Source organism: Grammomys surdaster, unplaced genomic scaffold (genome assembly GCF_004785775.1).
Source record: "Grammomys surdaster isolate TR1022 unplaced genomic scaffold, NIH_TR_1.0 125996, whole genome shotgun sequence".
In the NCBI taxonomy this organism is placed as follows: Eukaryota; Metazoa; Chordata; class Mammalia; order Rodentia; family Muridae; genus Grammomys; species Grammomys surdaster.
Window position 1 is genome coordinate 2,657,303 of NW_021620812.1, and position 12,855 is coordinate 2,670,157.

The 12,855-nt window shown below is 42.9% G+C and overlaps 1 protein-coding gene across 1 annotated transcript in view; it reads left to right on the plus strand.

Moving 5' to 3' along the window:
- Nucleotides 1–12,855, plus strand: part of Pigk (phosphatidylinositol glycan anchor biosynthesis class K) — an 81,208-nt gene that overhangs the window by 28,420 nt on the left and 39,933 nt on the right. Inside the window, exons 6-9 of the mRNA XM_028754297.1 lie at nt 108–204; nt 2,105–2,222; nt 2,368–2,478; nt 5,289–5,461. Coding sequence (XP_028610130.1) covers nt 108–204; nt 2,105–2,222; nt 2,368–2,478; nt 5,289–5,461 — 499 coding nt within the window. The remainder of the gene's footprint in view (nt 1–107; nt 205–2,104; nt 2,223–2,367; nt 2,479–5,288; nt 5,462–12,855) is intronic.

The window sequence follows — 12,855 nt, forward strand, 5'->3', positions numbered from 1 at the left end:
CTGTGTGTGTTTCTGTGTGCATTAGGGAATATGTCAGCGTTTGTACTATGTGTGTTTCTGTGTGTATTACAGAATATGTCATTGTTGTCTTTTTGGCTTTCTATAAGGTCATGGTGGAAATGGTTTCTTGAAATTCCAAGATTCTGAAGAAATCACCAACATAGAGCTTGCAGATGCTTTTGAACAGATGTGGCAGAAGAGACGGTAATTAGCAGTAACTCATCCCTTTATGTTTTAACTTCTCTCCTTTTTTTCTCCTGCAGTGTCAGGGCTGAACCAGGGCTTATACACACCAGGCAGGTGCTCTACCCTGGGCTACACACCCGGCCCCAAATAAATGACCTCTTTTTCCAAGATAAACTAATATCAAAATTTCTTGTGGGAGATGTGTAGTTATTTTATATGATTTTTATCTTGTCCTAATCATTTCTCCTACCATCTGAAATATATATTTGTTATTTCACTGAACAGAGTTTTGTGAAAGGAAAACTCAGTTATTATTTAGCATGAATGATGGCTTGAAACACTTTTTCATGTATTTAGTGTTGTGTGCATGTGTGTACTTGCATGCATGTGTGTGTGCACACTTGTGCATGTGCACACCATATTTTGCATGTGGAGGTCAGAGGAGAGCTTCTGGAGTTGATTTTGTCTTTGTACCAGGTGGTTATGGGCACTGAACTCAGGTTGTAGGTCTTGGTCACCAGAGCCCTCCCATTGGCTTCGGATGGCCTTTAAGATCTCCTGGTATGTCATCTAGCTGTCACCCCCACTTCTCAGTGTGTGTGAGAGGGGCTCACTGTGTAATGTAGGCTGCCCTTAAACTCAGGATCCCCCTGCTTCAACTTCCCGAGCAGCAGAAGTTAGAGCTGTGTGCCACTAAACTAGTTCATTATGTTTGGATTCAGCGTCACTCAGAGTTTCAGACCATAGGCAAAATGTAGCCATATTCTTTGCCAGAATACAGATAGAACATCTCAAGTCCTGTTCCTGGTGTCCTCTGAGACCTGATGAGTCCAGACTTTCCCGCCCACGCTTCTGTTGGAAGATGGCCCACTAAGGTCTGCCTGCAACACCCTGGGCCTTCTCTAGTCCACAGCTCCAGATTCTTGCACACTGTCACAGTTAGGAGCAGCACAGCAGTGGCCCCGCCTCTCAGTGAGTTTCCTTGGTGCAAGGATACAGCTGTAAGGCAAACATCTTCGGGAGACTGCAGTTCTGGAAGGGACAGTCCATCTTTGTAAGGAAAGCACAGTTATTCCTTGTTAGTGGCAGCAGCTGGTGGTTGGCTTGTTCCCATCTCGGAGGCTGAAGAAGCAGAGACAGGAGGCCAGAGCCATGAGCCTGGGAGAGTTGGGGTGAAATGTCATCCTAAGGCTCCTTTGTTAGAACACGCGGCTCCTGCTGTATGGAGAGGCTGTGGAGCCCTTGGGACTGTGGCTGAGCTGACAGAAACAGCACTCTGGGGTGGACTGTGAGAGTAATGGCAGGATTTTGATCTTACCAGAGCTTTCAGGTTCTGAACCGCAGAGATGTGACTGTCACAGGCTCTGGCCATCGTGAATGGAGCTAGTCAGCCACTGTGCCGTCCCCTCTGATGGACTATGGGACTCTTAGTCTAAGTTGTTCCCAATGGCAGCGGTGGCTGGGACACTGTGGCTGCCCAGTGTGCCCCAGTGTGTCACCTGACTCCTGTGGTGATGAGCCTTTTCCTTCCAGCTGTACTTTACATTGCTTGAGTACAGTGCATGCTTATGTATGGAATATGCACATATGCACACAGCAGGGTGTAGATACACATGCATGCTAGCAACTTCCATCTCTGCATGTATGTGTGAAACTTCCGAGAAAGCCTCTGTCTCAGGTGGTTCCTGTCCGTCTGTCTGAGTTCTGAATCTCAGCAGAGAGCAGAAGGAAAACAAATGGCGGCAGCCTCCTCAGAAGGGACGGCTGCTCCCTTTTTGAATGTTGTCATGTGTAGGATTTTTCTTCCGACTTTTCGCTAATGAGATGGCTCAGACTTAGAACTTTGAATGATTGGAGAGATGTTAATGTACAGGTACCAGCACGACCCTCCTCAGAGCCTCTGTCACTTCTCTTTCAGCTACAATGAGCTGTTGTTCATTATTGACACTTGCCAGGGCGCCTCCATGTACGAGCGCTTTTACTCTCCGAACATCATGGCCTTGGCGAGTAGCCAAGTGGGGGAGGACTCGCTGTCGGTACGTGCTCTCCCTTGATTCTCAAACCTCTTGATATGTTTTACGAACCTGTGTGCTGATCTTAGATGTTGAAAACAGGACACTTGTGTATTAAACAGTTTCTTAAGGTGATCGTATTGACGCTGACTCTCCCCCACGTTCACAGCATCAGCCAGACCCCGCGATTGGAGTCCATCTTATGGATAGGTACACGTTTTATGTCTTGGAATTTTTGGAAGAGATTAATCCAGCTAGCCAGACTAACATGAATGACCTTGTAAGTATCTGTTGATTTGATTACAGTACATGAGTGTGCTAGCCGTAATGGAATGCGTGAGGTCTGTTCTTTCCAGGATCCCATGGGTGCTGTCCATGGGCTTTTAAAACTGTCTTGAATTCACCTTTTTATTAATATCATCTTTGAAAAAAAGCCCTTCAAAATCACGCTTCTCTGTGTGCATGTGTGCATGTGCAGAGGCCAGAGGACAAACTCCAAGAGTTAGTAGGTTATGTCGTTCTGCCATGTGGATTTTGGGGATGGAACTCAGGTGGTCAGGTTTGGTGTTGTGTGCCTGTACCTGCTGGGCCATCTTGTCTTCCAGTGTGTCCCTTAGCACGAAGGGCCACAGCCTCAGCCCAGTCGACTTCCGTTCTCAGGCACTTGACCATCATCTAGTTTGCTTGTTCTCTTGCCTAGTAGGTATGTTTTTAAAGTGATTGCTTCATGTTTTGAAGTCCCGCCCATTCTGAGTGGGTTAAGTCAGGCAATACTCTTACAGGAAAGCCGCCTGAGGTTTTTCTTAGGATGTATTTTACCTTTTCAGAGCTTCCAAAGAACTTAATTATTCCTTTGTAACGTTTACCACAGTCTGTCTTTTGTTGATAGCAGGCATTGAGTGAAGTCTTTGTCATCTAATGTGAAGCTCTCGGAAGAGAGAGTCTTTACCTTACATAGTTTTTGTGGCCTACAATTTCTTGGTGTAACTTCAATTTAATTAAAATTTCTTGTCTTTCCTGTGTTGATTGTACCATTTCAGTCAGGCTGCTGTTGAGTCGGCGCAGCGAGAAGCTGCAGCTGGTGGTGACGTGGTGACGTGATGACGTCACCCCTTGCGTCATTCATGTGTGCACGTGTGTGTGTGCGCGTGCACCAAATACGTGCGCGCGCGCGCACACACACACACACACACACACACACACACACACACGTCCAGTCCTCCTCCTCTACCTCCATGCCAGCGTGCTGCTTGCATTGGGACTGGCTCAGCGTAGTCAGTCACTGCCTGTACCTGACACATGGGCAGACATTGTGTGTGCTTTCCTGGATGTTAGGAGCCGACTGACCGGGCAGATGGCCCTGTGCTCGCCCTTCACCTCCGCAGCTCTACACTGGGATCTAATTGTGCACGCTTCCGAGTGCGTTTGCAGTATTGAAGGAGTCTGCCAGATTCTGAGAGCTCCTGCTGTTAGCTGCCGAGTGCGGCAGGAGGACTCGCTCACGGCTCACACCAACGTGAGGATTGTGTATGTGATGCCCGTTCACTCCAGAGAGGGACTTGGGTATTAAAACAATGCTGATTTCATTTTTTTAAATAGAAAAAGGCACCATCTTATTTTTCTCCCTTATGAATGAATACATGCTTTTCCCTCAGAACTTCTGCTATCACAGAACCGGAGAGGGAGGCCTGAGCACAGCCGCTCCCGTGGTTGTTTACGTCCCTTAGAAACGTGACACACATTTACTCTGAGCCTAGATGAAATGCATCGCTGGGTTTAAAGTGCTACATTTTACAAGTCGATTCTCAGTGTTTGGAATGCATGGCCTGCCACCCCAAAAGTTTAAAATATGTATTGTTTTTTGATGTCTAATGAATTTAAAACTTTTCCCATTGAAATTTCATGAGAAGTAATTCTTTATTTGAGTACACTCTATATTATATACATATAATCTATCAATCATCTATCATGTATCTATCATCTATATGTCTGTCTGTCTGTCTGTCGATCCATCCACATGCCTTATTAATATCTTACCTTGGTTTCTTGCTCGCATTTGAAAATTCACTGATGATTATTTTAATGTCTTTCAAGAAGAATAATCTATAAGTGCCAGGCATGGTGACACACACCCTTAATCCTAAGACTAATGAGATGGAGGCAGGTGGATCTCTGTGAGTTTGAGATCAGCTTGGTCTATGGAGTGGATCCCAGGACAGCCAGGGCTCTGCAGAAAGATCCTGTTTAAGAACAACCCCTCCCCCCCAAAAGGAACAAAAGACCGATCTGTAACATGATCAATAAGTATTTATAGGTAAAGTGATTCGACATGTCTCTAAGCCATAATCATATTTGCCTCCTATTGGCTAGAGATGCAGAGTACAGTATGCTGAAAGGGGCTGTGTCATAGGACTGTGTTGTGTTCTATAGGAGCAAAGTTAGAAAGCTGTTCAGTTGCCCTGAACGTGCACTGTGCCTTTGGTGACTGTTGTTTCCTGTTTTACAGAGTCTGCACCGCAGGTCCTCTTTAGGCGGGGACTGTGTGAACTTCAGTAAATACTCCTGCCTGTCACAGTAGTGAGGATATTCTGTCCTTGCTAATTCACTAGTGTCCAATGTCACAGGAAAATTAACACAGAATTTACTGTGGCATCTGTGAATGCAGAAGTCATGGCTTTCATTTGCATGCCCTGGAGGTAACTTTGGTTCATTTCCACCATGGCTAAAGTGGTTAAACTAAGTTAATTGGCATATAACGTGGCACATGGTTTCACAGAAACAGCAAGAGGTGTGCTGTAGGCGGCCATGGGCTTTGTTACACCTTGGATGACTGTGGCACATTTTAGCTGACTGTCAAGTCAGACGGGTGTCTGGCCAGGTTCCTCACATCATGTTCTCACACCTGTGGCTTCTGTAGAATGCCAGGTGCTACGGAAGGAACAAAATGCTAGTCTTTAGAGCCAGGACCTTATCTGTAGGTTGGCAGACTTACTTTAAAAATATACTATAGTCCAATGCACCGTTTTACTGGATTTAAGAGTTGTGTGTATATGTGCTTGTTACTATTACTACTGTTGTTGTTATTTTCAGTTTCAAGTATGTCCCAAAAGTCTCTGTGTGTCTACCCCTGGACATCGCACTGACCTTTTCCAGCGAGATCCTAAAAATGTCCTGATAACCGATTTCTTCGGAAGTGTGCGGAAGGTGGAAATCACGACAGAGAAGATCAGTTTGCAGTGGGACTCACGAGTTGAGGACAGCAGGTATCACTGGTTATTATTTGGGTAGAACTCTAAGAGGATGTTCCAGGGGCTGAGGGTGGTGTTTGTAAGTAGTTGTGTCTCTCTGCAGTCTTCACCCGCCGCACGTCCACGCTCCTCAGGTGCATGGACAGAAGCTGTCAGTGTGTCAGTGTGTCAGGATTGGACTCTGATGTCCTCTACAATACAGTGTTGGTCATCGCACAGTCTGAGATGTACTGCAGAGTCTTGAGCTCTCCAGCTTTTCACCACAGTTGCCATTCAGCCATGTTTTGCTGTTGGGACTTGGTAGTTGGTTAGGGATGGCAGGAGAGGGGCACAAGCCAGAGGCCACTGTGTAGGGCAGTGCTGTACGTGTGTATCTGTGAGAGAGACTGAGGGAAATTGGCTGAAGTTGGGGTTTGAAATATTTATAATGCTCAGGGTTTTTTTTTTTTCAGTAATTATTTTTGAAAGGAAAAATGTCTCGTTGAGATGAAATAATTGTTTGCTTAGTTACCAGGAACTTTTGTGGAAACTATAGCAATGCCTTTTGAAGCCTGGGCAGCTCACACTTCAGAGGACCTTTCTGGATCACCAGTGGCTGTGTGCACTATTTCAAGGATTTATAGTCACATTGCTGGATTAATAGGAATAAATTAAAATGCCAGGACAGAGTTTCTCTGTGAAGAGTTAGGCAGGATCTCATTTCTTGTTTTAGAATTTAAAGCTTTATTTTATCTTTTATTTTCCAGTTTCTTATGGCTGCTGGCCTCTAAAACTGTGAAGGCAGCAGATAAGAGCAATAGAACAACAATTTCATTTCTTTTTAAAACAATAGCTTTGTATCCCAGGTGTTGCCTGTATGTGAGATATATTCTTCTAGCTGGGCTGCCTTGTCTGGCCTCAGTGGGAGGGGATGTGCCTAGTCTCACAGAGACTTGATGCTCAAGGGTGTATGAGGAGATACCAGGGAGGACCCAACCGGCTCAGGAGAAGAGGGGGAAGGTGGGGAGGATTGTGGGAGGAGGTAACTGGGAGGAGGGCATTGAGCAGGATATAAAGTGAATATGTAAAAAAAAAAAGAAAAGAAAAGAAAGAGGAAAAACCCAATAGCTTTAAAATTACTTTTGTAAAAATTGCTAAACTATACTTTAGTACTTTAATAAACTACTATAATTCAGTACGTTTAACCTGACATGTCCTAACAGATTAGTTTTATAATTCCCCTTGACTTCAAGCCTTAACCATTTACTCCCCTTTAGCTGCCTGGACACTGATGTAGTCTTCATTAGAGACAAGGCGTTGTTACAGACAGGACCCTGAACTGTGTGTACTGTAGAGGCCGAGGAGGGCAGCAGTGCCACTGGAGTGAGTGCTGCTGTATACTCTGGAAGAGTGGGTTTTGATGCTTCCATCTTCCCTATGTATTTGTTTGAAAGCAAAATTCTTAGTGCTGACAATTGTCTCAGTTTATATTTGAGAATAAAATTAAGTTTTACAGCGGCATACCAAGGTCTGTTGTCTTAGAGCGCCCTCTACTGTTTGCAAGTAAATTTTATTTAGGCTCTTGCCATTTACCTGGTGATACAATTACTGGTATAAACAGAGCATATGCAGTGTTGTGCACTGGTGCCCCTCTAACGGTTTAAAGGTTCATTAGGAAGACAGCCCAAGAGTTCAGTATCCTGTGCAACATGGTGAGATTGCTCTCCGAAACACTGCTCTCTTCTTTATTCAGTTATCATGAGAATTTCATTTCTGTCTTGCTGTAGGAACTTTTACATGTATCAACAGATACTATCTCATGTGTGCAGGTGCCGTTCTCATGCAGATATGAATGATAGTCACCAAAAGGTAGACATTACAAAAACACATTTTTGAAGGTAATTTTGAGTTACGCTGTTATTTATTGTTTCAGATCTTATTAATACAGTGTTACTAAAAATATTAGTTACATTAAAACCATTCTCACACAATGGAAACAATGTACTATATTGGTTCAAATCGGCTGTTTCATATTCTTGTGCAGTAACATAGCACTTAGTATCTTAGTCATATACAGTGAAATCATTAGTGTGTAACACTAATTGAAACAACTGTAAGAAACAGAATTCTTAAGTGTTTTCTGGAACTTAGGCATGCCAAGGTCACGCCATGGAGCCTCGGTGAGCAGAAGAGTGCAGACTGCTCCTTGACTCGGTTAATTCCTCCAGGCAATTCATTGTGCTTTGCCTTTAGTGTTGTTATTTTATTTGAAATTCATGTATGTTGACCATAGCTACAGTTTTCATTAAAAAGGTACATTGTAGTCTAGTAGCAGTGGCATGTTCCATTAATCCCAGCATTCAGGAGGCTGAGGCAGGTGGATTTCTGAGTTAAAGTCCAGCTTGGTCTACAAAGTGGGTTCCAGGACAGCCAGACCTCCCCAGAGAAACCCTGTCTTGAAAAAACAAAAACAAACAAACAAAACAACAAAAGATACATTGTATGAAATCTTCAAAGAATAAAAATATTTTTAAATAAAGGATAATTCTTAAATAGAATGCCTTTTATTGTACATTCCAGAATTCTGACAGATACATACAGTTGAGCAACCACTTCAGTCTGTCATGCTGAGGACTTGATGGCTACTGTCTCACCAGTTTGCTGTGACACCCTGACTATTTCCTGGGCCGGGGTTTGCCTTTTGTAGACCAACCTGTGCATGGAGCATGGGTTGTGGTGCTCCATGAATGTGGCCTCTGTCCCACGTGTAGTATGTTTGCTTTGGTGTTGGTGTCTCAGCAGCACCTTTTGTGCCTCAGAAGTAGACTTTGGCTGCCTGTCCTACAAATTGTCCATTTACTAACTGAGGCCATTTCTCCCCACCGCAGATTTTGGAAATTATTTAGAAAAGATGCTTTGAGTATTAGCGCACAAACGGTAAGATTTCTTTTACTGTGAGTAAGTATCTGAGTGTGGAAGTGCAGGCTTACCTTGGTAAGGACCTTGCGAGCTGTTTCCAAAGTGACCGTCCGTTGTAGTGCCACAGATGCTCGCTCTGCACTCACGCTCACTCGCTCATAGGACTTCAGAGTAGGCGCTCACGACAGCTCTAATGTTCAGTCTAGTAACCAGAGATGCTGCATTGCAGTTTCATGGACTCGACATTCACACATGGAAAGGAGCTTCTGAAGTCTTTTGCTCATTTTCAAAACATTGATTTCTTTCCTCATTAAATGATGGCAGGTCTGTGTATGTTCTGGATACAAGTTCTTCAGATCTGTAAACCGCGGATCGGTTTATCTTTCATTGTAGAGGCTCACTGTTGATGGCTGCCTTGCTCCATGTTTAGTGTCCTAACCTGAAGTCTCAGAGACTTCTAGAAGTTTATAGTTTCAAATTTTGTGATTGAACCACTGATCTATTTTCAGTTAATTTTCCAGTATGCTGCCAGGTTGGTTGAGTATGGTGTGAGGTCGTGGTTGAAGTTCATTTTGCCAGAGTCAGCTCTTTATTTTTCTAAGGAAAGCCCACTGGGATTTTGACTGAGATTGGCTTGACTCTATTAGTTTGGGGAGAATGCTAGCAACATTGGGTTGAATAGTCTGCACACACATCCCAGCAGTTATTTGAATAGTTATCTTGTGTGTGTTGGTTTACAATTTATTTTTCTTTTCTTTTCTTTCATAGCAGGAGAATACTCTAATTTATTATTCTAGGAAGAAAAACCCATAACATATTCTGAATCTAAGTGCACACTACGATAAACATCTTAGAATGCATATATCATGTTTAACCGCCATATGACTAATTCCAGCAAAGGTGCTCTCATAAGATAACATTTAAATATTCATTTGCAAGTATGTACTCAATACTTAGCCCATTCGCACATTTGTATGTAGTGTTGGGAGATTCTGGCTATGAAAAATTCTTTCTGCCTCATTGTAACAAATAGATATAATAATGCAATAAAATAATAATGCTCCCAGGATCTATAGAAAATATTTATTCTGATGCTATTGTGAGTAGGATATTTTTTGCCTGGATTATTTTTTTCAATTGCCATTCTTTTTTTTTCCCTAATTTTTTTATTGGATATTTTCTTTATTTACATTTCAAATGTTATCCCCTTTCCCCATCTCCCTGGAACTCCCCTATCCTATCCCCCTCCCCCCTACTTCTATAAGCGTGTTCCCCCCAAACCACCCACTCTTGCCTCCCCACCCTGGCATTCCCCTACAGTGGGGCATCAACACTTCACAGGACCAAGGGCCTCTCCTCCCATTGATGCCCAACAAGGCCATCCTCTGCTACAAGTGCTGCTGGAGCCATGGATCCCTCCATGTGTACTCTTTGATTGGTGGTTTAGTCCCTGGGAGCTCTGGGGGGTCTGGTTGGTTGATTATTCTTCTTCCTATGGGGATATTATAGTATACTTAAGTGACCCCAAAAATTCCACCAGAGAACTCCTAAACCTGATAAACAACTTCAGCAAAGTGGCTGGATATAATATTAACTCAAACAAATCAATAACCTTCTTCTACTCAAAGGATAAACAGGCTGAGAAAGAAATTAGGAAAATGACACCCTTCACAATAGTCACAAATAATATAAAATATCTTGATGTGACTCTAACCAAGCAAGTGAAAGATCTCTATGACAAAAACTTTAAGTGTTTGAAGAAAGAAATCGAAGATCTCAGAAATGGAAAGATCTCCCGTGCTCATGGATTGGCAGGATTAATATAGTAAAATCTCCATTTTGCCGAAAGGAATCTACAGATTCAATGCAATCCCCATTAAAATTCCAACTCTATTCTTCATAGAGTTAGAAAGAGCAATTCTCAAATTCATTTGGAGTAACAAAAAACCCAGGATGGTGAAAACTGTTCGCAACAATAAAAGAACTTCTGGAGGGATCACCATCCCTGAAATCAAGCTGTACTACAGAGCAGTAGTGATAAAAACTACCTGGTATTGGTACAGAGACAGGCAGGAAGATCAATGGAATAGAATTGAAGACCCAGAAATGAACCCACACTCCTATGGTCACTTGATCTTTGACAAAGGAGCAAAAACTATTCCATTGGAAAAAAGACAGCAGTTTCAACAATTTCTTTTTCTAATGATCCCTTTTTGGGGGATCATATTGACTCTGCCAATGCTATGCTGAAAGAAACCCCATCAGATGTCTCTTTTGACGGGATACTGGCAGCTTGATTTAACTGCTTGTGGAAGGACTACAGTGCATGTAAGTCACCACAAGCATTCCAGCCAATGAATATTTACTAGGAATTAAATCAGCAGTTAAGGCATGTATTTCATGGAAACATCTGAGCATTGGCTAAAATTCATCCTGAACATTATGAAATCTATGGTTACACTCTTCCCTGAGTACTGTCTGTAGTATGTGGGTAAGGCTAGGAGCTTGAGGCACAGGATGAGCTGAGTGTTGCAGTCACAGAGAGGTTTATCCCGAACTTCTACATACTGTTGTATTTCAGAGTGGCTAATGAATTTGCGTCACCATATTCCTGTTACCCTCGGCATCTTACTTGGCCTTCTGGTTATTATCTTGGTTTGCCACGCAGTCATCATCTCGGATTCTATTAAAATGGAACTTGAGAAATTGGGTGATTATTTGATTTATAAAGGCACACAACTAAAGGAATATATCTATTTTATAATCTTGTCAACATAAAATTCTTATTACAGTTTCAGAATGCACTGGTCCTTTCATTAACTCTGTAGTAGTTTCCTTTGCCACCTCTGGAGAGCCAAAGCTCACGTGGGACCTCCAATTGGCTGTGTGTGAACAGTGCAGCCCGTGTCTTACTGTGCCTCTTCAGAGGCATTCAGCCTGCTTAAGTCAAGTGGCCAGTACCACACATGCAGAGTTACAGACTCTGTTTAATGTTTGTTAACATTGCAAAATACATCACAACAAACTGGTTTTTCTTAAAACAATAAATGTCAGAATGAATTTGAAATCATGTTGAATCAGAAGATTAGACATGATTGTTTACATATCACTGGCCTATGGGGTGCTCAGAGAGTGAATGTCTGATTTCCTCACAAGATGGCTAAGGTTCCTTTGGGCCCTTTGTCTCTGTTCCCTCACACTCCGATTGTCTGTTAATGATGGCACTGCTTCACTGCAGTCAGTTAAGCCTGGCTTAAAATTGTTCTGCGTGATGTGGGGAACATTACAGTGTAACAACCACCTGGAGTCAGTTCCTGAGTTCAAACCCTACGCCTTCACCAGCTGTGTAACCTAGGAGAAGAGCCTGAGTTCTTCCCAGTCTCTGGCCCTGTCTCCTACGGCCTCTAAGGAATTGAACTTACCTGTGTTTATAAAGGAAGAAGCAAGAGTCTGTGCTTCACAGGCAGCTGAGTGCTTGGCTGAGTTGCCCAGGGAAAGCAGATCTTGGCATTGTCAGATGTTTTCTCCTATTGCTGATCCGTCCTGCTGTGTCAGTGCCAGCTACTCTTTTCAGGTATGCCGGGCTCCTCTTGGTGGAACAGGGTTCTTTGCACCAGGAGATGGCAGTATTATCTCAAGTTACGTGTGTAACAGACCTTTCCGAATTTCTGGAGGTCCAGGTGGGCTGTAGCTTTAAATAAACTGTGATGTTCCTGTGTCCCCTTTGCAGAAAACAGAAAGACTTTGGTACTGAGTTATCAGTTCAGAAAAATGGTAGGAATGTCTCTGTGTGTAAGTTTCTTTGCCATAAGAAGCCTAAAAATATATAATTTTACTTGAAAGAAAGCTAGATCTATACCTTAAGGTGATACTTTAGAATCACCATACTGTAGCATCTTTTAAATACAGTAGTGTGTATATTAATTTGTTAATTACTTAAATAAGAAATTATAGGTCAAAAATCATAAGATGTTTGTTTGAAGACCTATTACTTAATAATAAACTATCTTTAACTTAATGGGGGAAGTAGACTGGAATTTTAAAGGATTTACTTTATAAAATAAACACTAGGAATGCATTCTTTAGGCGATGCAAGAGGAAGATATAATTAATAATAATAATAGTCTATAACCCCAGTTTAGACATCGGGATTACAGTGCGCCTTTTCACCTGGCTCTCAGACGTCCTCCAGGCTGCTTGGGGATTGCCAGACCTCCTGCCCTGGTGCTAGAAGACACCCGTGGTAGCATGGCACCATAGGAAAGTCATGGCAGGGATGGATGTGACACATTCTAATCTCGTCGTTTGCTTTCCATCTTCAGACACATTCTTTAGTCTTCCTTAAGCTTAGGAGTTTTACCTATGAAACAATGCTTTCCTTTGCCCCTCTAGAGTAGCGTGAGGGCTGAAGGGAATACACACAGCGACATATGACTGTCTAACACTCCTGTGTCCTCTCTCTCGTACAGTGACACCCTACAGTCTAACACTCCTGTGTCCTCTGTCTCATA